Source organism: Pimephales promelas, chromosome 16 (assembly GCF_988280905.1).
Source record: "Pimephales promelas chromosome 16, fPimPro1.hap1.1, whole genome shotgun sequence".
Lineage (NCBI taxonomy): Eukaryota > Metazoa > Chordata > Actinopteri > Cypriniformes > Leuciscidae > Pimephales > Pimephales promelas.
The window spans coordinates 15,420,676-15,445,855 of NC_142784.1; the positions used below are offsets into that span (position 1 = coordinate 15,420,676).

Here is a 25,180-nt window from a genome sequence, read left to right on the forward strand (position 1 = left end):
ATGTCATCTTGATTCTCTTACAGGGGGATCAAGGTCCTCAGGGGGATCCAGGTCCATTTGAATATGTGGAGCCCAACCTAGAAGACTATGTGAAAGGCGATAAGGTAAAATGAGTGAAATATGAAATGTGTTTTCAGTTGCTAAGCTTTTATAAGGATACCAGATAGTAAATGATGGTGTATTTTTTTTTTTTTTAAATACTTAAAACTTTGTTTGCAGGGGGAAAAGGGACAAAAAGGAATTTGTGGAAGTCCTGGCCTTGACGTAAGTATTGCAAATTTAATAAGTTCTGAAATAACATAGTATGAGATCTACATAAGTTCAAGCAATAATGTGGTTTTACATTAATTTATGTGTTTCTCAGGGTCCGGAAGGGCCTCCAGCAGAAAAAGGAGAGAAAGGCATAATTGGGTTACCTGGACCCAGAGTAAGACTATTTACCCATTTCCATAAGTTAATCCACAACAAGCCAACTGTGTAATTGCATAATCCCTCAAACCAACCATTCTAACACTCTAACCAACCAATAACACCACAAACCATCTAATTAATAAAATTCAACCATTCCCAACCAACCATCCTTTGTGTACTTTTTCAGTCGTATAGATGTTGTTGTACTAGATCTTAATATAGTTTATTCTTTTAAATAATCATAGGGCCCTCCTGGATTTCCAGGCCGGACAGGTTTTCAAGGACCCAAGGTACATGTGTTAATAATTCTTCATTTATATTAACATATAACAGCTTTTTTGAATTACTGTTTGTCTCTTCTGTTATGTTTTTAACATATACAGGGGAGACTTGGAGAAAACGGTCTCCCTGGCCTATTTGGCAATCCAGGACTAAAGGTCAGACACACATTCTGATTTCTGAATAGACTTTTCTTTTGCATTTTAAATATCGCTCAGTTGCATTGTATGGACTTTGAAAGGTACAGATTTAGTAAGAGATATTTAAACGTGTGGTGTATTGCCATTTATTCACTGATGCTGTGAATGTGTGACAGGGCTTCCCAGGTGACCCAGGACCTAAAGGAAAGCCACAGTACAATTATAACTATATGACAGGTAATAGAGTTTACATTAGTACACAGCCACATTGTAAACATGTGAAAACTGTACAATTAGTGTTTCACTTCTTGGCTTGCTTAAATTTACTGTGCAAACTGTAATTAATGCTTCAGTGAAGTTAAAGGTACACTAGACACATTTTTTTTGTTCAATATTTCAATTTAAAAGAGTCAATACATCATCAATCCTTCTTCCAAAATGTGTCTTTGTCTTACCCTTGTTCCCTATGGTAAGCCTATTTTAAGAGTTTATATTTTAGACCTGACGGGATGTTTTTTTTGTGGGAAAAATATGTACATACGACACTTGTCCATGTCTCATCATATAGACCATTTCACAAGATGTAAACAACACTGGTCCAGAAGCACTTCCTGTTTCAGTTTGTAACTGTTTTCTTTATTTCACATGTAAATAAAACATCTTAAAGATGTTTGTTTAACTTTTTGATTCAGTTTTAAATGTTCTGTTGGTTGTATTTTATCCCAGCTTTTATGTAGTGTTAAAAATCTGAAACAGGAAGTGCTTCTGGACCAGTGTTGTTTACATCTTGTGAAATGGTCTATATGTAATTAGAGAAAAGTCAATGGGTCTTTCTCAGTCAGCAGTCAGTCACTATTTGCGGTTATAGAAATGAATAAGAAGTGCTGTAAAATGCTGCAAAATTGTCTCTGACTTTTTAAAAACATAATCTTCGATTAAAAATCCCATCATCTTCCTTCCATCATCATCTCTTTATTAACTCAAGGAAGCCAAACAACCCTCTGACGTCACAGGTTGTAGTAATGCAAGATGGCTTTGCCCTTGCTTCAAAAGCTATAACATAACCTTTGTTTTATTCTTTTAAATATTTATATTTATTGTGTTTGTAATATAATTCTTGATTAGAGTGGAAGTCTTGATTTACTAGATAATATTAACCACTTTAAGGGCAAATAAGTTGAAGTTTAGCCAATAGTCTGTCGATTTCCTAAAAGGGATACTCCACTCAAAAATGAAAATTCTGTAATAATTTACTCACCCTTAAGTTGTTCCAACACCTGTATGATGTTCCATAGACCTGTGTATACTGTATATATCTATAATGATAAATGTATAATTTGATTTAAAAGTGTGTTCAAATAAATTGTCCTTTTATTTTAAAAATGATGTTATATTAACGTGCTTTAGGACCACCTGGAGATCCTGGGCTCCCTGGTGCCGCCGGGCCACCTGGGGATAGAGGGATGATAGGTATACCTGGTCCCCTTGGTGATTCGGGAGTCTCTGTAACAGGTGTGAAAAATCATAAATATATTCTTCTATGGCATTTGTATATCAAAATCATAGTTATGGTCTTAGGCTCAAACCTTCTGCCAGTTTCTCTTTCATTTTTCGACTCTCCTTCTAACTCTGCTCTGCTCTCAGGTGCAATGGGTGAATCTGGTCTCCAGGGTCTCAATGGACAGGAAGGAGAAAAGGGTGACCCAGGAAGAACATATGGGTCACTCTTAAGCTACGGTAATATTTCAGATTTTTTCCCCCATATTTTGGCCGACCATAATAATATTCAGTAAACATTTTATTAGACATTGTAATATTTGAAAGAATATTATGTATGTGACTGACATGATAAGGACAATTCACATATACCAATACTATGACTCTCCGAATAACAATCCTGGTGAATGGATGCTACATAAGACGTAAAATATATTTATACTACTACTAACAAAAGTTTGGCATTTGTTTAGATTAAGTGTTTTTTAAAGAAGTCTGTTATTCTCACTTAGTCTGCATTTATTTGATCAAAAATACTGTAATATTGTGTAATAATATTGCAGTTTAAAATAACTGTTCTCTAGTTTTATATTTTCTAAAATGTAATTTATTCCTGTGATGTCAAAGCTGGATTTACGGCATCATTACTCCAGTCTTCACATGATCTAACATCACATAAATAAACAGGAAAACTGGTCTCAGTGCATGCATTTATCGGAAAAAGTGGTAATGGCAATACGAACTGACAGCGATTGCTATGGACGTTTCAGGTAATCAGCTAGTTCTTTTATATTGTTGGTGTTTTATTCAGTTAAAAATCTAAAGTGAGAAGTGAGAAGAAAAATAAAATAACTTTTAGATATCACTCTGCATATGTGATGGGCATCAGTTTTGCTCATCTTTGCTCGCTTTTTTGAAGCTAAATTAAATAAAACAGCTATATATTTAAAGGGCACCTATTATGCCCCTTTTTACAAGATGTAATATTGGTCTCAGGTGTCCCCAGAATGTATTTGTGAAGTTTCAGTACAAAATACCTCACAGTTAATTTATTATAACCATTTGAAAAGTAATTTGTGGGGCCTGTTTTAAAAAGAGCTGTTTTGGTGTGTACGACCTTAAATGCAAATGAGCTGCACATCCCCGCCCTGCCTTTGGATGAGGGCGTCACTTGCAGTCGGTCTAAGCAGAAGGGCTGAGAGTGAGAGACCCACTGTTTTGAATGTCATTCAGCCGTACATGTTTGAATCGGAATATATAAATAGTCTCTGATCAGACCCAGATGACGAAGAGACTCCGGCAGAATAAACACAAATGAGAATGGACCAGGACGTCTCGGTATGGTTATTTGATATATTTATGTACTTATAGAGTTGTAATCACGTCCTCATGGATGTGCAACACACACAGTCACACACAAACATTAACGTTGGCGCAATTTTTTAAAACTACAAACACATACTGTGATAAAGTTCGCTACGTACAAGCGAAATTACATTTATGCGAGGGACCTGTTGCATCATGTTTACTTGTCATACAGGTGCTTCTGTAGCAAATGTGAGATGGCTAACTTACAGAACAAGAACATATATGCAGTTTTTAATACAATATCTTTAAAAAAAAAAATATATATATATATATATATATATATATTTATAAACATGTGGTTACACACTATACAAACAAGGTTTAAATTATATACACAGACATCCTACAACGACGATGGCAACAACTTTTGACGCATTTGTTGTTGAATTGGCTGACGACTGAAATGACTATTTGCTCAAAAATCTTAAAATACACTTACTGTTACTGGAGGTGTTTTTGGATCGCAAACAGTAGACGACGATCCACACTCGAGGACTAACTTTGAGGCAAGACCTGCTTTGAATTAACCCTCGTTCACAAGACAGTCAGTCAGAAAATGATTCGCTCAAACATAAACTTATTTACGAAGGAAAGGCGCCACTTAAACTTCCAAAATACAATACATCCACTGTGTTTTGAGTGGCTCTGATGTCGGAAGTAAGTGAAAACTACTATGTATGTCATTATTACATCCCATCCCACAATAGAACACTTTCCAAGAGACATTACCGGCTGTCGTTGAAACAATGGAGGATGGTGTACAGATCACCGAGGGCGGGGTCTATGCCACAACCACACTGTTAATCAAACCCCTTGCTCACTTTCTACATCACAAAGCGCTGAATTAAGAACAGCTCGTTCTGAGACATATGAGTGCGTATGATGTATTGAGATTGTAAAATAACCACTGGGTGGATTTTTATCATTCTAGGATGGTTTTGCTCACACACTGCCAACACACATGTATGTTCAAAGTGAATTTTGCATAATAGGTGCCCTTTAAAGAAGCATACAAAAAACCTGAACCGGAAGTGTTGCATCCTGTTATACAGAATACAGAAGTTTGTTGCTCATAACCCGTATTGTGCTGCTTAACATTTTTTCTCAAGGATTCTTTGATGAATAATAAAAAAAAAAAGTTTAATAGAACAGTATTTATTTAAAATAGAAATCTTTTGTAACATTATAGATGTCTTTACTGTCAATTTTGGTCAATTTAATGTGTCTAATGCATATAAATGTATTTCAATGAGAAATATCTGAAAATGTTAGTCGGTAGCTCTATGGCACACGGCACGCTGCACGGCTCTCAACGCAGTCTCAACACGCTTAAGCCGAGGCATGTGAAACAGTGATTGGGGGCAGGAAACAACCTCATCCAGAAACGCACGGTTTGAATGACATCTTGAAAAAGACGCAGTGTCAAACCGTGTTCCTCTTTCAGGAAACTGCTCTCTCTGCCACTGAAGCATCCAGGGATGACCGCAGCTACACAAACAGGATGATAGTCCAAGCCTGATGTGAGCATTCACGTTCTCATTGAAGGCGTAACATCCTGAGCTGTGAAAACAGCTGTTTTGCTCTCTGTGAGATTGCGCCCAGCGCTGTCTGTGCTGTAACGCCAACACCAGCTTGAAGAGGCGTTCTCCTGAGGAAGCAGACTTGTCTTTTGAAGTTAAAACACTCTAAGATCACACCTGCTTGCTCATTATATGCTCACGTTGCGATGCTCAGAAGCTGGTGCATTTTTCACATGGCAATGTGCAATGGCTCGTTTAGTTTACACTCAAGCGAGATCCCCATTTTGTCATTTATCACGTACATCATACTGAACTGACGAAGGGGAACCTCACTGACATTACTAAACGTTACTAACCTCATACGGTAGCGTATTGTTATCGTACTCTTTCCATTTAAGAGAGAAAAGACAGAAAAGAAAACAGATTTTTTTTTTTTATATACTTTGTAATGCGAGTTAGTAACATCGTGACTTTTCATCTAGGGGAACCTGGAAAACGAGGCCCTCCTGGACGTAAAGGACCTCAAGGAAATCCTGGCGTTCCTGGTGAGTGGATATGGATTTTTTTTCCTTGCATTCTTCCATTTTCCATTGTCTGTCTTAACCAGCCCTGATCACATTGTGATTCAGTCACATCAAGCTATCTGCACATACCCGCACATACATGTATAAAACGCATGTTAGAGGGAGACTCAAAGCCATTAGTCTTTGTTAAACTTTTGAGAGCATGTAACCTAGTTCCCTTAGTACATGTCGACTTTTGTGATTGTCTTTTTCATTGCATTTTCATGTCTTTTTTATACTTTGACATATTTTCATTTGATTTGTAATTAATTCAATGTAGACACACTAACATATGTCTCATTTTGTAGGTGTTATTGATAATGTACATGTGTGTGCATCATCAATGAAGTAGTTTGTCCTTCTAAAACGTTGTCATAATTTTTGTTTGCCTGCTCGCATGTTGTTTTTGTGTGCATGTCCATCCTATCATGATGTCAACATTTGTCTCGTCATGTGTTTCGAGTGAACAGTTTGCGGTGAGCACAACATTTTAACTGTCACATGCTGCATACATTTATCCAACACATTTATGCAAGTAACATCTTTCATAAATTCATAAGATGTTACACTATAGTTCAAAAGGAGTACAGCTAATACACAGTGATGAGAGTATCTGTCTGTGACGTAGGTTACTACTGCCTTCCTGGAGGACGTGGAGAATCTGGACAGGTTGGAGAGAGAGGGCCTTTTGGATTGCCAGGTGTCCAGGGGAGAAAAGGTGAGTTTTAAGACATTGACATGATTTTAAATTGATGATAATATACAAAATTAATGTTTCTTAAAGTAGTAGTTCACTTTTAAAAAAAACTTTTGCTGATAAATTACTCACCCCCCATGTCATCCAAGATGTCCATGTCTTTCTTTCTTCAGTCGAAAAGAAATTAAGGTTTTTGATGAAAACATTCTAGGATTTTTCTCCATATAATGGACTTTACTGGGAACCAAACGGTTCAAGGTCCAAAAGACAGTTTCAGTGCAAACACCAAACTGTTTAAAGGGCTTTAAACGATTCCAGACGATGAATAAGGGTCTTATCAAGTGAAACGATCGCTCATTTAAAAAAAAAAAAAAAAGTTTTAAATTTTATAAGCTCAAATGCTCTGTGTGATTCTCCTGTTCGAACTTTTTCATCAAAATGAACTAATCTTTTCTGAGTCATTTTGTTCATTTCATTCGTTGAATGAACCAAATGACTTGAAAAAAGATTAGTATAAAAAAGCTTATATAAAAAAAAAATGTGATTTTTTTTTTAATTACCCAAAACTTTTCCCAAAAAATTACTTTGAAAAGTAAAGATGGTTAAATCAGAAAGAGCAGTTATGTTTTTTGAGCTGTATATGTTTTTTACCAAGATGTTAAAAACCCTCAAAAATGTATTCTAAAATTTGTTGAAATATATAGTACATTTTGTCATTTTTATACATTTTTAGTCATACATTTTAATAATGACTTAAGTGTCCAAAAACGTTTTAGTGATACTATTTTAGTGAATATGCATTTCTGTATACTATAATCTGTGATTTATCTCATGAATAGGCCTATATCGAATATGTGAACTTTTTCGAATATGTGTTATACATATATAATGCAAATAACATCATAACCTGTCACTGTCTTTGTGTGAACTTTTTCATATTTTCTTTTTTTTTTTAAACATAGTAAAATATTTGTGAGCAGCTTGTTTGTAGCTGAAGCATTATCAAACTATACATGACAATATGAATATGAAGTAGGGTTTATGCATGTTTATGACAACTGTCATTAAGTGTCTTTCGCTCAATGAATGCAAATATGACATTGTTTAAGATGTCTTCGTTATGACATCTTGACATAAACCGTAATATCATAACCCGTCAGTGTCTTTGTCATGACAACTTGACATTAAATTAAGTTAAACTGTCATGTGGTTGGCTTTGACATTGGCTGTCATCATGAGGCCATTATAACCGTGTCATGAATATTTTTCGTGACCTCAACTACAGTGGTACATATTGAATTTGTGATTAAAAAATTATAAAGGCTTCATGACAGCCAGCGTCAAAACCAACCACCTGACAGTTTAATGTAATGTTAACCAATAAAGCTAGGTGGTTTCTCAAGTTTGATCATTAATCTGCTATGTCATGTTTATGACAGGTTGTGTCGTCTTAGTAATGTCAAGTTGTCATGACAAAGACACTGTTTGAGATGTCTTTGTTATGACACCTTGACATAAACCAATACATCAACCTGTCAATGTCATATTTGCATTAAAAATGTCATAACTGAGCGAATGACACTTAATGACACTTGTCACAAATATGCATAAAACTTGTCATGATTATGTAGGTGTCATGTTAGTCTTATGCACACCCCTTCAAGTAAAGTGTTCCCGAGCATCTTATCTGGTGCTGTCCATGGTGCTGCTCAATTCTGGTTCTTTTGTCCTAGCTGTAAAGTTGTGTGTAGTGTGTATCAGTGCCCATTAGGGGGCAGAAAAGCATATTTTCTAAGCAAAATATGAGCACCTGTGTTTCCCTATCAGGTCCTGATGGAGGATGTGCATGTGACCCGCCTGGTGATCTACCTGGCGCTCGTGGTCTCCAAGGCCCCCGGGGTGACCCTGGTGATCCCGGGCGAAAAGGGTCCCGGGGTTTCACTGGTGATATCGGACTCATCGGAGAGATGGGTGTGGGAGGTGTGACTGTATGTAAACCTGGTTGAGATTCAAAATAAGTTTGTAATGTGCTTGTATATGTTTGTGTAGCTAAGGACTTCTTTTTGTTTTTGTCTGTTGTTGTTTCTCAGGGTCCCAGAGGCATCACGGGTGTCCGAGGGATTAAAGGAGAGAAAGGAGGAGTTATGGTGTCATGCAGAAAGGGTGAAGCATATATGCAATTTATAAATTATTGGTCGATATGTTAAACAGTAATAAAGTATGAATTGGTTTGATGTTAAATGTTTGATGGTAGAATTGCAGTGCAGTTTCTTGATCCCTGAGCATTATGCCAGACTTTTGGCACAGGTTTTATATTTCTTCAGATTTTTCTCATCAAGTTTTCCATCAAATCCCTCACCTCAATTTTACATGTGAACCGACGTGCAATTATCAGAAATTGTATTGTAATTTTTGCATTATGTTAAAGGAGAGAAAGGTGACTCGGGATCTGCTGGACCATGTGGAAAGCCAGGGTATAATGGGATGAACGGGGCTGATGGGAAGATTGGCGATCCTGGAGATCCTGGATCTCCGGTACGTAGTAAAACATTCTTAAAAAAAGTTTTGCTGTGCTATACACAAACATATAAATATATAAGTCTTAGTTACATGTGTTATGAGCGATTAATATCATGTAATTGGACAGTTCATTACTGAACCTTTTCTTTATATTCATTTTGGATGATTTTTATGCGAGTAATGTACACAGACATTCATTTCTTTTTAAAAATCATTTTTCTCTTCCCAGGGAGAAAATCTTGTTGGACTGACAGGCGACAGGGGATGTCCAGGAGATGTTGGTGTGAAAGGCTTCAGAGGTCCAACTGGTCCTCCTGGACCATGTATGATGGGGTCAAATGGGCGACGAGGGCAACAAGGGGATCCTGGACCTCAAGGCCAAACAGGGCCACCTGGTCCTAAAGGAATTCAAGGTAAGAGTCGCAGTACTGAGTAAGGGTTATATTCTATGTGACTAATATCAAATATCAAAATTGGTATCAAGCTTTATATATGTAATATACAGTGTATATATATATATATATATATATATATATATATATATATATATGTGTGTGTGTGTGTGTGTGTATATATAGTATATACTGTATTAGCCTTATATACAGCTTTATATATACTGTATGTGTATGTGTGTGTGTATATATATATATATATATATATATATATATATACTGTATATATACTGTATATATAGTGTAAGTCTTATTTATTTTCTTTAGCTTTTGAATAAGTTATGTTTGTTTTGTTGTATGATTTTAATCACTTTTGTAAAGCACTTTGGGCAACGTCTGTTGTTTGAAAATGTACTATATAATTAAAGTTGCTTGCTTGCTTAAGGTAGGTAGGTAAGGTTGAGTATGGTCATTTGCATGGGTGTATAATTTAGTAGGGACGTTGGAGACATGTCCCTGCCAATCTGAAGTGACACTGATATATCTCTTGCAATAATTTCGATCAAAACTTAAAATATATTTGCTATTGTTGTCCCCGTCCCTACTGGTCATTTGTAAAGCACACATCTTGATTGTTGATGTTCTTGGTAGGGGATACACTGCCCTTTGGGCCTGGCATTATTGGAGTCCCTGGTTACAAAGGAATGCCTGGATTTAAAGGTAACATATTAAAAGATTTTCCAATGAAAGAGTGTGAAAGGAAGGTTGGAAAAAAAAGAAATGATGCAACTGTAGGAATAACAATAATGTATCTTAAAGTATAGCGTTTCCTCAAATGTTTCCCTTGTTTTTGCTCATTATTTGGTGCCAGTAATTCTGGAGCTGACATTCAGACAACCATTCTGACATAACGTTAGTACAGAATTTAACTTAATTCATGAATTACTCAGACTTAGTGACATAGTTATTGATGTTTTGTTGTAAAATGTTTTGGACTAATGAAGTTATTTTGTTGTGTAACAGTGTTGAATGTCTTCAAATTGCAGTATAAATTTGGCAGCTCAGATGACTGATTAATGAAAAAAACCTTAATTTTTCCTTCCAGGTGGGAAAGGTACACTTGGAAATCCAGGATGCAAAGGAAAGAATGGACCATATGGTCCCAAAGGAGAGAATGGAGACCCTGGCGATTTTGGGTGTAGCGGACAGAAAGGTAGAGATTATAACTATAATTTGAGAGCCAGCCACATGTTTGAGGTTTTGATGCATTTTCATTTTTGTTGAACATAATTATGCATTACTTGATTATTAATTACTCGAATTAACCTAAAATAAGCCTTTTTTGGCCACTTAAAATTTCATTATCACCGTCCATTGAGGCAATATAGACACACATCCTCTTCCTGGCAGATTCATAACATCTTAAAATGGGAAATTATTTTTTTTTTTTTAACTTCCTCATTATTGCCCTCATGGTCAAAATGGGGATTTTGCTATCATCTTACAGACACTTTATATTTAGTGAAGCTCAACAATCTTTTGATGCACATCGTAACTATATTCTATGGTTTTACTCATTGTGATGGATGATTAAGGGAATTTGGCATTTGTGTTTTCTCATATTTCTCATTTCTCATATCACTCAAGAAGTCATAGCCGTCCATAAAAAAATCTAGGGGTGCCAATAATTGTGGTCAATGTGTTTTGGAGAAAAACATTTATTTTACAATGTGATTCCCCCCTCTGAATGAAAGATCAAAAGGATAAACGATGCAGATTTATTTTTTACAGCCAGTTTTGATCATATTTACCAGGGGTGCCATTAATTCTGAGCACAACTGTATTTCAACCATAGCTGTGCACAAGGCAACCCGCGCTCGAGGTTCAGGCTTATTTGTTCATTAATGACATCATACGCGACTCGTTGAAGTGGACATGGTCAAACTCTTATTCATAAAAGGTTTATTAATTATTCTATATCCGCATGATATTTCCGAAGTATCAGCTTAGAACACATCCATTAGAAATCTTTTATCAATCTAATATCTCTGCCATATCATCCGCAGGTCCAAGTGGATATTTAGGAGATCCAGGTGACACTGGCCCCGACGGCAACGGTATAAGCGGCTTTCCTGGCAAAACTGGATTTCGTGGACCCCAGGGTCTGAAAGGGTCTTTAGGAGACTGTGTTATTGGGGCTCCAGGACCGATGGGCCAATTTGGGGTTCAGGGAAGTACGGGCCCTAAAGGTGTACCTGGACCTCCTGGACCAATTGGATTGCAAGGTACTGCATTTAAATAATATCTGGAGAACAGCAATATGATTATGATATAAAGAAAAAAAATAGTAAAGGTCACTGTTTTTTGTGATGTTTGCACAGTCTAGTTAGTTGTTTGTCATGAGTTCACAATAGTCAGGTCCATTAACTAATAATATAGTCAACATTAAATAACTTTTTTCTGCAGGTACATCAGGTGATCCTGGATGTCCTGGAAGAAAAGGGGAACAAGGAGAGGATGGTAGACAAGGGGCACCTGGTTTCCCAGGTGGGAGACCAGAACAATGTGACAAAGGACGAGCTGGTCCACCTGGCAAGACAGGACCACCAGGCGCTAGTGGACAGAGAGGTCAGTAGAGACTACTGTATCGACAGAAGCTTGTTAGGACTGTTCTAATTACAATAATGACACTTTTCTGTGTTAGGCACCCCTGGAGAGAAAGGATCTCTTGGGAATCAGGGACCTCCAGGCTTTGGAGTTAAAGGAGACCCTGGTAAGCCTGGTTTCCCAGGCATTCAGGGATACACAGGTCTTCAGGGACCTTCGGGACTCAAAGGGGACAGTGGAAATCCTGGATTTACTGGACCAAAGGGTAAAGGGTCTTGATGTGCTTTGGGGAGTTTATTCAATGAAAGCACTCTAATATGTGGCCTTATTATACAAATGCCTAACTGTGGTTTGTAACTTTTTGGTTGCCTGAAAAAACGAACTGTTAACCTGTCACCCCCCTTTTTAATAATTGACATTAAAATGCACTATACAAACTTAAATGGTTGTAATTCAAGAATGCTTTGGAATATATACCCAAGTTTGGTCTTGTTTTAACGAAAACAATCAGCAGATTATTACTGAAGTGAAAGCACTTCAAAAAATTAAAGTAAGAAAAAGTAATGGAAGTTATAATTTACAGTAAATCAAATATATTTTTTTAATATAAAATAAATATTTTACAAAATATGTTTACTATAAAATTACTATAAAATGAAAGCTATGTATCTAACCAAGCTGTGTTCCAAATTTAAAGTTGATATCCCAAATTTTGAAGTTCCCATGAGATTTTGTTTAGGCGTTATACCAAAAATAACCACTGGGTGCCATTGAATTTCATTGAATTTAATTGTATGTTTTCTGCAATAACAAATTAATAAATCTCTATCCAAATATCACTTCTGTAACAAAATATGGAACCTTGAGACTCAGACCTTTATGACAATATGTGTTTTGTCAAGATTAGAAAAGGTTTTGATAATAAATTATGAAAGATGATGCCCAAAAGGGGAGGGGCCTAATAAAAAAATACCGTTTCTATGGTAATGCAACGTCCAATTTCAAAACGGTTTTCACAGGATGAATTCTGAGTTCGTATGCTTTCAAATGATACCTAATTTATGATAACTACTAAAATGTGTTATAATAATAAAAAATTATATTTATATATAATATATTATACTTTTTAGAGGACTTAATACCTTACTGTATAAAATATAATTTTATCTTTTTTTATTGACAAATACTAATTATGTTTTATTATGAACTTTTAGCACTAAAAACCAAAGTTTCAATTATTAAAAGTCTGTGCGTTGACTTTTTGTGAAAAAGGTCAGAGAAACTCCTGTAATGACGTTGATTTTTTTTTTTTTGAGGCGCACTCTTAAAGGCGCACTCATAAATTCATATATTACTGTTCATTCATAATTTGTAAGAAAGAAATAGCGCTAAAATATCTATTTAGGAGTCTTAGACCTTTCCAACGATATATAGTTTGTCATGACTAGATTAGGATTTAATAGTAATATAGTGAAGTAAATTTAGATTATATATATATATATATATATATATATATATATCCTAGCATAAAGTAGAACTGAATTTATTTAAAATTGTAATATTTTTTAACATTATTGTCTGTCACTTTTGATCAATTTGATGCATCCAAAAAAAACTCTTGCTGACCCCAAACTTTTGAACGTTAGTGTATTACATTTATGTTGACATTAGCTTCAACACTAAAATGTGTTAGGCCAATTTCTTTGTAATATATCAAAAAAAAAAAAAAAAACCTTTTAAATGTGCGTGCTTTAGGTATTTCGGGTTAAAAAACATAGGTGTCAGTGGGACTCATGATTCTCACCTGTCATATTACATCTCAGGTTTGGCTGGATTTCCTGGTCTAGATGGCTATGCTGGCAACAGAGGGCAGACGGGCCCTTTAGGGGCTCCTGGACAAAAAGGCCTTAGGGGTCTGAATGGATATCCAGGTTTCCCAGGGGTAAATGGAAACAAGGGCCAGAAAGGTGCTTCAAAACAGTGTGAAATACCATATTGTCATACTTTAGGTCCGGTCTAATTTGATGATGGTAGTTAAAGGTACCACTTTTTTTTTTACAGGATGCATCGGGCCAACTGGGCCTCCAGGAGACATAATTTCAGTGCCAGTCAAAGGCCGGGTAGGACCACCTGGACCTCATGGGGTGAATGGTTTCTGTGGAGAGAGGGGTAAATCTGTAACATATACTCAGACCCTGTTTACACCTGGTATTAAGGTATACACCTGGACCTGGTATTATACCTGGTCAATCAGATTTACCCCCGGTGTTTTAATCCATCTCTTTTGTCCACTTTCAAACACTTCTGTCCTGATCTCTTCAAGGGGAGGGTCTGGGGATGGGTAAATGTATGCTTTTTTTTTCAGATCTTTGGATCTAATGGACAAAATAAGCTCACGCAATTTGCAAATGAACGTGACCAGAGGTGATGGGAAAACACACGGAGCAGCAGCTTTAGTTATTTCTCTGACTTTAAAACCTTATAACATGTAATGTCATGTAATTGGACAGTTCCAAATCAGGAATGGTGAGAGAACATTGTGCTTGATAGATTTTACTAAACTTGGGTCTTCAGCGGTCAAAGTTTAAAACCTGTCTGACTAGAGTGCTTTCCATAATGTTTATGCATTAAGTCAGTATGCGGAGAGTAAGCAATGTTTTGAGAGTTTGCACTATGAAAGCAATCCAGTCGAATACATTTTCGACTACCTCTGAAAATAGTCGAAAGTGGACAAGCCTGTATTTAGCATCGTCCACTTGTGATCCGATGGACCAAAACACATCTTAATACCAGGTGTAAATAATTTCTAACTTTGATAGAAAAGACCTTCAGCAGATCACATAGTTTCTACTTCCTAATTCGCAGGTCAAAAGGGTGACCCAGGTCCGCCTGGACCACCGGGGTATCCAGGACGTAATGGTCCTCCTGGCTTTGAATGTGGCGTTCGTGGACCGCCAGGCATTCCTGGGTCTCCCGGTGAGCCTGGCACAACTGGGCGACCTGGACCGAAAGGAATTGTGGGATACCCAGGGGAAAATGGTGATTCAGTGAGTGGATGGTCTTTTATTTATATGAATCTTATTTTTTCATTCTTGACACATTATTTGAGATTTGTTGTTGGTTTGATTGTCTTTGACCCAAACACAGAAAGTGTAGAGATAAACAGTTGTGTAGATAAACTGTCTGTGACCATATATGTAGGATTTAGTCATTGACATGTTTGTTTGTAGGGTGATCCTGGATTGACTGGTGTGGCAGGAACCCCTGGTTTCCCTGGGTTAGATGGTCCTAAAGGTAACATACAATGCTTGAAACCAACACTACCCTTCAAAAGTTTGGGATTGGTAAGATTTTGTTAAATGTCTTATGCTTATCTAGGCTGTAAATATTTGAATAAATTGAATTTATATATTAAAATATAATTTATTCCTGTTATCAGTGCTGGATTTTACAGCACCATTACAGTACTTTAGGCTTGATCTTTCAGAAATCGTAATAAATATGCTGTTTTGCTGCAATTTTGAAAACAGTTGTGCTTCTTAATTGTAGAAACTGAGTGAGATTCTTTGATTAGAAAGCTAAAAGCATTTATTTAAAATAGATTGCTTTTGTAACAAAGTACTGTATAAGCGTTAACTGTCAGTTTTGATCAAATAAATGCATTGTTGGTAGATAAAAGTATTTATTTTTCTCACGATATGATAAAATCGTACTGAACCCAAACCTTAGAACAGTAATGTATGTACAGTATTCAAAGCTACCACCATTACAAACACTACACAATCATCACATATTAATTCTGCACATGTGAAATGAGATCTATTGCAAAACCTCCTTGTACTGTGTTGAATAGGTGACAAAGGTGAGTCTGTTGGTGAGCCAGGACCAACAGGTGAGAGAGGGCCCTGTGGAGAAAAGGGAGTGTCAGGTATGGTTTTCTTAACCTTTACTTCATATAATTAACTCTTCTTGTAATATATGTATATAATACAGTTCTGAGCTATAGAAACATCTCTTTTCTCCCCAATAGCTCCCCCCGGAGACATAGGAGACTCTGGTGACCCTGGATCACAAGGGCCTTATGGAAACTGTGGTCCACTTGGACCACCTGGGAACCCTGGCCATTATGGATCTCCTGGTAAAATTGTTAAACAGATAAATCTGGCTGTAAAATAGTGGATACATGTTCACTTGTGATTAGGGATGTCAAGATGAGGCAATGTCCCCACTGATAAATAAACTTGTGATATTAAAGGTATTACCGATAACACAGGGGTTTAGGGGAGACAGTGACCAAATCCTCATCCACTTTAAATTGAAATCTATCTGCTTAGATTCAGAGTAGATGCTTTCAGTTTAAAATTGTAGAGTTTGTTGTCCAACTTATGAGTCTACAATGAGCCTACATCATTTCAATTCCAAAGTCATGCATCATATTAGGTTTTGCTGTGTTCTCAAATAGTGTCCTCTCTGTTTTACAGGTGTGGTTGGGCCCCCAGGTCAGTGTGGGAGACATGGTCCAGAGGGTGTCCGAGGGCTTTCAGGTCCACCAGGCCCTAAAGGAAACATAGGACACCCTGGCCTTAGAGGTTTAAATACTTATGCTATGTACAAACAAAGTGATGCTGCCATTTATTTAAAAAATAGAACAATCATGTATACATTTTAAACGTGACTTTTTTTGATAGTTAATGTTTCACTTACAGGATCTTCAGGGCTCCCAGGGCTCCATGGGCTAGATGGCTTGAAGGGTGTCAAGGGTGAGATTGGATCTCGAGGTACATGTGCAATCTTTGATGCTATCAGAAGCTTGTTTTGTTATTGCCTGCTTGCCATCCCTCTCACTCCCTCTCTCTTTCGTTGTGCTTTAGGGCTGGGTATAAAAGGTGATCGAGGCAATCGAGGACTGACTGGAGACAAGGGGGATCCAGGAGAGCCAGGGTTGTATGGGACATCAAAAAATGGCATTCAAGGTCCAAAAGGACCACCGGGATACCAAGGTACATGACACAAAATCCTATTTAACCTATTAACCGTGACAAGTTTCCACAATGAAATTAAGCCGCAAATTTATCACTGATAATAATAATAATAATAAATGTTTCTTGAGCAGCAAATCAGCATATTATGATGATTTCTGAAAGATTGTAGCTGAAGAGTGGAGTAATGATGCTGAAAATTTTTAATTTTGCTTTGCATTTCAGGAAAAAATTATTATTTTTTTAAATCATAATAATAATTGTTAAAATTAACGGTGTTATTTTTTATGAAAAAAATAGGTAACACTTTATAATGAGGTTCATTTTGTTTAAGGGGTCATGACATCTTTTGGCTCCAAAAATGACTTGTTTGGATATTATGGGATTTGTGACATCACAAATCCCGCAAGTATATATTACGTATATGAATGCCTCCAGAGCAAGACATCGACAAATAGTTGTACTCAGGGTCTAAAATTATGTTTATGCCACAACTGCCAATGGCCGGTGAATTTGTACCAGACAGAAGTATTTTTTTTTACCAACTATTTTTGCAATCATGACACCAATAATTTTAGATACCAGTGTAAATGACTTTAAACTGTTCACTGTTGTCTTTCTCCTTTTTTGAATAGGTGATCCTGGTCCAGTGGGTCCTCCTGGATTTCGTGGTGAAGAATGTAAGATTCTTAAACCTGGATTTTGTGGAGGACAGGGTTTCCCTGGGCTAGATGGACCTCCAGGTGTGTGTGTGTGGTCATTTGGAGAAGAGTTTTCACGAGAGCTAAGGTGGATGGCAGTATGTGTTTTTGTATAAGATTGTGTATTATGTGCATGGTCTGTGTTTTGCTGTTCCAGGGCCCATGGGAGAGATGGGACAGCCAGGCAATGTCTTCGCAATGAGTGGTGATTGTGGTGGCCCAGGTGTTCCTGGACCACCAGGATGTAAAGGAGAAAAAGGATGCCTTGGGCCCAATGGCCTGCAAGGGTATCAAGGCCCAGAAGGGCCAAAAGGTAAAATAGTCAGATACATACGAAACTAAATATTTTCCAGCAGTTTTGTGATTTAGGTTTTTCCATTATCATTATTGTGCAGGTGAAAGAGGGCAGTGTGGGCTTATGGGCCTTCCGGGACCCGGTGGACCCATTGGTGATTGTGGACCTTCAGGACCGTGTGGTGCAAAAGGAGAGAAAGGGGACCCAGGTCAGTGGAGCCTTCAGATCATCAAGTTGGCCATCTTATAAATCAACACATTTATAATGTATACCCCTTTCAATCTCTCTCCTTTTGTATTTGTAGGTCCAAAAGGAGAGCCTGGCGATGTCAGACGCCCTAATCCTTGTCATCCTCCTCAGGGCCTTCCTGGTGCTCGTGGTTTATCTGGCCCATATGGTGATGATGGAAAAAACGGTGATAATGGCAGTGAGGGACCGAAAGGTACAACTCATTTCAACAGCAGGTCGTATATTTGTAACCAGGATTCATTTGAACATGAAATATCTCCTATTCTTGGCAGTGTTGTTGCAAATTTGGGAAAAAGTTTTATATATGAAGAGTTCAGATGCAAAAGCCTCTAAGTGCCATTTGAAATTTTCTTCTAGAATGATCATTTTTATCAAGCTTGTATATTTAAGTTCAGTAATTTCACTTAAATTGCAATGAGGATTACCTATTAATTGTCATTTAAGTGAAATTACTGAACTTAAATATATAAGCTTGATAAAAATGACCATTTTAGAAGAAAATTTCAAATGGCACTTAAAAGCTTTTGCATCTGAACTCTTCATATATATATATATATTGTATATACCAACTATATTTTCTTGCTTTTATAAACAATCAACATCCTGATTGTACCGCAAAATCACATATGGTCACTCTAGTAGAGTTGACAGTGTAGTTTCTGCTCAGGTGCGAAGGGACCAAAGGGAGCTGATGGCTTCCCTGGACCTCCTGGGCCAGTAGGATCCGACGGACCTCCTGGAAACCCTGGAAATAAAGGCGTAAGAGGACCCACAGGCTCTCAGGGTATGTAATTGTGTATCGTTAACAACTTAGAGTGTTTACTGACTCAACTAGGCCTGACACTGTTCTATCCGATCATTCATCAACTGCATTAACATTCATTCATTTAGCAGATGTTATTATCCACAGTGACTCACATCGAACCAGTTGTCAACCCAACCATTTGTCCATCGTTTTACCTGTCTCAGGACCCCCGGGACCAGATGGTGATCAGGGTCCTCCTGGAAACAACAAGATGTTTTCCTCAGGTTTCCTTTTGGTGATGCACAGCCAGTCTGAGATTGTGCCAACTTGTCCCCTGGGCCTAACCGTGTTATGGACCGGCTACAGCCTGCAATATATGCAGGATCATAAGAGAGGACACACACAGGACCTGGGTATGTGGCTAATACACACGGTCACACTCAAAAGTGCCTGTGATTCCATTAAACGCTGATTAGGTTCTGGAACAGAGAATTATAGTTATTTTAGTATCATTGAGATTCTATTATTAAGTTTTTATTTATTTATTTTTTCATTTTAATTTTAGTCCGTTTTAGTAATTTTAGTTATTCGTTAAATGTCTATATAGACCATTTCACAAGATGTAAACAACACTGGTCCAGAAGCACTTCCTGTTTCAGTTTGTAACTGTTTTCTTTATTTCACATGTAAAGAAAACATCTTATAGATGTTTGTTTAACTTTTTGATTCAGTTTTAAATGTTCTGTTGGTTGTATTTTATCCCAGCTTTTATGTAGTGTTAAAAAACTGAAACAGGAAGTGCTTCTGGACCAGTGTTGTTTACATCTTGTGAAATGGTCTATAGTTGTATTTAGTTATTTTAGTTCAGTACATCAAAAACATTATTGCAACTAGCTGAGATTATAAGTTTGCTTTTTTTGTTTTATTTGAAACTTTTATTTTAAATTTTAGTAACAGATATTTTTTATGTTTTTATTTAACTATAAAAACCCTAATATCAACACATCATATTGATGTGAAATATTCAAACTTATTTTTGTGTGTGTGTTTTCACCAGGCCAGGCAGGTTCATGTGTACCGATGTTCAGCACCATCCCGTTCTCTTCCTGCGATATGCACTTCTGTAATTACTCAAGCCGCAACGAAAAATCCTATTGGCTGTCTACAACCGCCTCGATTTCTATGGCGCCTGTAAGAGGAATGGAAATTCGGCCACACATCAGCAGGTGTGTGGTGTGTGATGCTTCATCGCCAGCCATTGCAATACACAGTCAAGACTTGTCTACACCACTTTGTCCACCAAACTGGAGAAGCCTCTGGACTGGATATTCATTCCTTATGGTAAGAGAAGAGAAGTACAGCTCTGTTCCAAACCCTACTAAGCGACATATAAGAGCTTTTTTTCCCACTTCGAAGGCTGCCTTAGGGGTCTTTCACATGTATAAAAACGTAACCTGTCGATCATATTACGCATAATTGATCATATCATGAGGCTCTGGGTTTACATGGGTAATGCTAAGAAGGTGTAGCATTCTGTCTATTGTAAAACACTAAAAATAGTGCATGTTATATAATCAAAATCAACTTTAGATTGCGATCGGCAGTTATTACAAGTACTCAATGATGGGTTTCGAGATAAAAACGTAATAATCGTATATATTTTGACAAGTAATTTGATGCTAATTGTGGCTAATGCACCTGCTATCTAGCTGCAATTATATTTAAGATGAATTTGGTCAAAAGAGTTCTTGTAAGGTCTCATATATAGTTTTGTGTATATATATATATATATATACACTCTTATAGTTACTCTTATAGTTTGCGTTTTTGGTGTAGTGCCAAACTTTATTTTGAACTTTACTTGGTTCGTGCGTAATTTTTCTTGTGGTGTTGTTAGCATCATGCTAACATCATACTCAAAAGTTTGAGGTCAGTAGGATTTATTTTTTAAGAAATTAATCATTTTATTCAGCACAAATGTTTTAATTTGTTCAAAAGTGTCAGTAAAGATTTATATTTGTATATATTTATATTTATATAATATATTAGAATGATTTCTGAAGGATCATGTGACACTGAAGACTGGAGTAATGATGCTGAAAATTCAATATTGGTCACAGAATAAATTACATTTAAAAATATAATCAAATACAAATCAGATATTTAAAATTGTAATTATATTTCACAATATTACTTTATTTTTAATCAAATAAATGCAGCCTTTGTGAGCCTACGAGACTTTCAGAAACAAAAGAAAAATCTTACCAACCTCAAACTTTTGAGTAGTAGTGTGTACTGTATCTCTTTACATTTTAAACCAATCACATGATGCAACTTAATTTTGGTGTTACAGTATGCAGGATCAGAGAAAAAGGCAGGGGAACAGTCTCTGGCGTCAACAGGAAGCTGCTTGCAGAACTTCCACAGTCAGCCGTTCATGGAGTGCCGAGGTCCGGTTGGCACATGCCAGTATTTCACCTCCAGCTTCAGTTTTTGGCTGACAAAAGAAAACATGCAGCACTTTAACTCCAATCCTCAAAGTCCTGGACAGGAGAGTGTCAGCAAATGCAACGTCTGCATGATGAATGATCCCAACAATTGACATAAGTCATGCATGATTTCTAAAAAAAAATAATAATAATAAAATCATGTTTGATAATTTGCACACAAACATAATAGTTGCTTATGCAAGGATCCAGGGAGAACATGAATATTGGTGTATAGGAATTTGTGCAGGGATTTTGGTTTTTACAAAAAAAAAAAATAATAATAAAAGCTAGAATGCAAATAGGTCACTGAATTGGAATTGATGGAGATGCTTTTGGTCACTTTTTTATGATATAATGGACATGATTTGTGACCATTTTTTAATGACAAAAACTGAACTTTTTACTTTACTGGATTTGTTCCAACATAGCTGTCTTACATGACTTAAAAATTGTAAAAACCAAGACCGTTTTTGCACAAATTCCTATACACCAATATTCATGTTCTCCTTGGATCATTGTATCAGCAACTATTATGTTTGTGTACAAATGACCAAACATTATCAGCTTAGTATTGTAATGCTACTTTAGGTCTATATGGTGCTTATAGGTCTTTAACCTAAAAGATGAATACGAAACCTTGATAATGAATCTTGTGATCCAGTGAAATCAAATGGGAAGGTCTGTTTGCAGCCGTTGCCATTGCTAGCTGAATTGATATTGCGGTCAGAGAAAAGGCACCTTTTGTCATGTAGGTGGAGTTTTCTCTATATAGAAATTAACAAATGACTGTTAAAAAGTAATGGTTTTCTAGACTTGAATTTCTCATTTTCTTGAATTCAAACCAAGCATTTAGTGCAGCATCAAAGTGTGGTCACATTTTCCCGTTGTTCGGCACATCCAGTGGGTAAAAGCCAGTAATTTTTATAGGAATCCAAGCAATCTGGAATTTCACTTGAGGGCGAAAGATTTCCTCACACAGATTTCACAAAAGGTTTAGGTTGGTCCAACAGAAGTGTTAGCACACCAAATGCTAAAATTGTGACCACACCTTTTCCGTTTATTTTTCTAGGGATAGGGAACTAAAGGAAACCAAGGCAACATTTCTTAACTGTTCTCTTGTAGAATATTCAAGAAGATTTAAAATATTTAGTTATTTTGGGAGACAAATTAATCTCATGGCATTCAAGATATACATTATTATCTGCTATGTTTCCACACAAACACCAAGATGTGCATAAATTATAAAAATACGCGTATAAAAACGTATGCGTACAATTGAGTCGTGTATATATATATATATATATATATATATTATCCATTAAGAAGACAGGCTCTGAGGTGCAAATGACGTATGAAAAAAAAAGCCACAGTGGCTCCCCCTATGGAGTGAAACCGTCAGGTTCCAGAAGTAAAAAATCCATAGGGAAATTAATTTTGAATGATAACTTATGAATATTTTAAAGATAAACCTACTCCGAGCTATGAGGTAGTTAATCCATGTTTGTTTCTGCTGATGCCTTCAGCCTGCATTATTTCAGCTTATCTTTTACATTAATTGTGTTTAACAGCAGAAAGCATTGTGGAAAAACTACATTACCAATGATACTGTACAGAAAGTTACACCAATCAGAGTCGAAAGAAATTGAACGTGCCAAGAGTTTTTAGCTCCGCCCACTCCCATGAAGCACTTCGAATGACATAATCTTGTCGATCTCCATACGCTCTCAAAATACTTATATGTTTGTATATACAGACAGACATTTTGAAAAACTTTAAAGATGTTGTTTTTTATATATAATCAAAATTTGTAAATGTGTAGTTTTATTTTTCTAATTCGATTATGCCGTTCGCAATGCTTCATGGGATTTGTTTCCCTCAAATTCATTAGGATATTATTGCTATACTATATGAAGTGAACTGCATGGAAAAAAGAGTAATGTTATGCTCCTAGGTGGACTGGGCTCGGGGTGCAACAATGTAAGATTTATTAAAGCATAAAATAGATAACATTTAGGAGGCAAACCTCACAATGTAACTGTATATAAATATTTCAATAAACTAACTTGAGCCATTAAATGAAACTAACACCACTTTTAAGTCCCAGCAGTGAAATTTTTGATTTATGTTCAAATTTGTCTTTTGATATTTCATAAATATATTCACAGTGCAATTACACACCTTGACAAAAAATGAATTACTGATAAATGTGATTAAATATAATATTATGAAGCATTTATAGCTCAAAACACCGTTTTTGTTAATGTCCCACACCCGTGGTCTCATCATCTAAACATCATCTTTTCTGCTCTATTGTGCGTCCTTACCATTCAGCTTAATAATTGTGAATTTTGAACTACATTTAAAAAAATAATTGCATAATACTGTTGAATTCATGTATATTAAGATGCTAAGAGACAAAACTTATGTGGTAGGCCTTGCTAGCTGCCAATTAGCTAAAGTATTAGCAAAAATGGGATTTCACCAACATGTCTTTACCGCAGTAGATTTAGGTGTTGCGGTAAAGACCTTGTGTTGCGGTAGAAACAAATTCAAGGTTTACTGTATATTAAATTACAAATATTCAGTATATTATTAGTACTGAAGTATATATTAATATATAAAAATGCCATTTTTTTGTCGTGGCAGTTTAACATTGTGTCCTTTTTCGACACAAGATGTCATTACCGCAGCACTGCTCTATTTTCATTTTCATTTGCAAAAAAATGTTTTTACACTTAAGATGAGTTGAAATTGCAACATCTGTCATAAAAAGTTAAATATGTTATCTTTTGTTATCATATTTTATGGAAACATTTGACATTTAAGGTTACTGTAAATTTTACATGTACATGATGGCACAGAAAAAAAATATGAAATTCCCTATTTTGTATATTATTTTTTTAAATCAGTATTTACAAAACCGCATCAAATTTGGAAAAAGCTATTTAAATATATTAACTTTTTTAGTAGAAATTGCTTAAGAAAAATGTATAAAACGTTATTGTAATGTTGCAGTAAGGACAATTTTAAAAAAAGATAACATGAAACATAAAAAATAAACATGTTCTAGATTAAAATCTTAACAACTAGATTATATTTTGTGTACATTTTTTTATGTATATTACAGATGTGGTGGTTAAAATTTAAATTCATAGACTAGAATTTTTTAATTGGGTTACTCGAAAGTACCCGTAGTTGCAGAAACACCACTGTTGACAGAACAGCTTTGCTTTATATTTTTACTAAATGTCAAGAGTATTTATGTAGCTAGAGATTACTTTGGTGCTATTTTGGTGCTATATAATAATAATGACCTGATTTTTTTTTTTCCATTAAAATATTCCACTTTTTTATCTTTAACATAACTCACTGTACTGTATAAAAATCTAATAAATACACAACCGTTCAAAAGTTTGGGTACAGTACAATTTTTTTTATGTTTTTAAGACTCTTATTCTCACCAAGGCTGCATTTATTTGATAAAAATACAGTAAAATATATATTTTGGGGGAATATTAATACAGTTTATAATAGCTGTTTTCTAATTTAATCATATACTTTAAAAATGTAATTTATTCCTGCTGTATTTTCAGCATCATTACTGCAGTCTTCTATATGATGATTATAATATGATAATTTGACGCTCGAGAAACATTTCTGATTATCATCAGTTGAAAACGGGTTAATATTTTGTGCAAACTGCATTTTTTTTCAAGTTTCTTTGATGA

The 25,180-nt window shown here is 35.9% G+C and overlaps 1 protein-coding gene and 1 long non-coding RNA gene across 8 annotated transcripts in view; both read left to right on the plus strand.

Moving 5' to 3' along the window:
- Positions 1 to 21,631, plus strand: part of col4a4 (collagen, type IV, alpha 4) — a 94,829-nt gene extending 73,198 nt beyond the window's left edge. For all 7 annotated transcript variants that reach the window (XM_089121051.1, XM_089121050.1, XM_089121053.1 and 4 more), the window contains 36 exons: positions 24 to 104; positions 220 to 264; positions 365 to 427; positions 657 to 701; positions 795 to 848; positions 1,007 to 1,067; positions 2,238 to 2,342; positions 2,475 to 2,567; positions 5,698 to 5,760; positions 6,407 to 6,496; positions 8,303 to 8,463; positions 8,566 to 8,638; positions 8,904 to 9,010; positions 9,225 to 9,408; positions 10,039 to 10,107; positions 10,493 to 10,600; positions 11,454 to 11,672; positions 11,854 to 12,015; positions 12,092 to 12,259; positions 13,818 to 13,961; positions 14,056 to 14,163; positions 14,860 to 15,041; positions 15,225 to 15,288; positions 15,848 to 15,922; positions 16,025 to 16,132; positions 16,476 to 16,583; positions 16,701 to 16,772; positions 16,866 to 16,994; positions 17,609 to 17,716; positions 17,832 to 17,987; positions 18,070 to 18,177; positions 18,274 to 18,411; positions 18,886 to 19,002; positions 19,188 to 19,376; positions 20,021 to 20,304; positions 21,317 to 21,631. In XM_089121051.1, the coding sequence (XP_088977177.1) occupies positions 24 to 104; positions 220 to 264; positions 365 to 427; positions 657 to 701; positions 795 to 848; positions 1,007 to 1,067; positions 2,238 to 2,342; positions 2,475 to 2,567; positions 5,698 to 5,760; positions 6,407 to 6,496; positions 8,303 to 8,463; positions 8,566 to 8,638; positions 8,904 to 9,010; positions 9,225 to 9,408; positions 10,039 to 10,107; positions 10,493 to 10,600; positions 11,454 to 11,672; positions 11,854 to 12,015; positions 12,092 to 12,259; positions 13,818 to 13,961; positions 14,056 to 14,163; positions 14,860 to 15,041; positions 15,225 to 15,288; positions 15,848 to 15,922; positions 16,025 to 16,132; positions 16,476 to 16,583; positions 16,701 to 16,772; positions 16,866 to 16,994; positions 17,609 to 17,716; positions 17,832 to 17,987; positions 18,070 to 18,177; positions 18,274 to 18,411; positions 18,886 to 19,002; positions 19,188 to 19,376; positions 20,021 to 20,304; positions 21,317 to 21,565 (4,290 nt within the window). In that variant the 3' untranslated portion in view covers positions 21,566 to 21,631. The remainder of the gene's footprint in view (positions 1 to 23; positions 105 to 219; positions 265 to 364; positions 428 to 656; positions 702 to 794; positions 849 to 1,006; positions 1,068 to 2,237; positions 2,343 to 2,474; positions 2,568 to 5,697; positions 5,761 to 6,406; positions 6,497 to 8,302; positions 8,464 to 8,565; positions 8,639 to 8,903; positions 9,011 to 9,224; positions 9,409 to 10,038; positions 10,108 to 10,492; positions 10,601 to 11,453; positions 11,673 to 11,853; positions 12,016 to 12,091; positions 12,260 to 13,817; positions 13,962 to 14,055; positions 14,164 to 14,859; positions 15,042 to 15,224; positions 15,289 to 15,847; positions 15,923 to 16,024; positions 16,133 to 16,475; positions 16,584 to 16,700; positions 16,773 to 16,865; positions 16,995 to 17,608; positions 17,717 to 17,831; positions 17,988 to 18,069; positions 18,178 to 18,273; positions 18,412 to 18,885; positions 19,003 to 19,187; positions 19,377 to 20,020; positions 20,305 to 21,316) is intronic.
- A 306-nt stretch (positions 21,632 to 21,937) lies between these two features.
- Positions 21,938 to 24,916, plus strand: LOC120478921 (uncharacterized). Its single transcript, XR_005622785.2, has 2 exons — positions 21,938 to 23,880; positions 23,918 to 24,916. It is a non-coding gene; the product is annotated as an uncharacterized LOC120478921 (long non-coding RNA).
- The last annotated feature ends 264 nt before the right edge of the window (positions 24,917 to 25,180 follow it).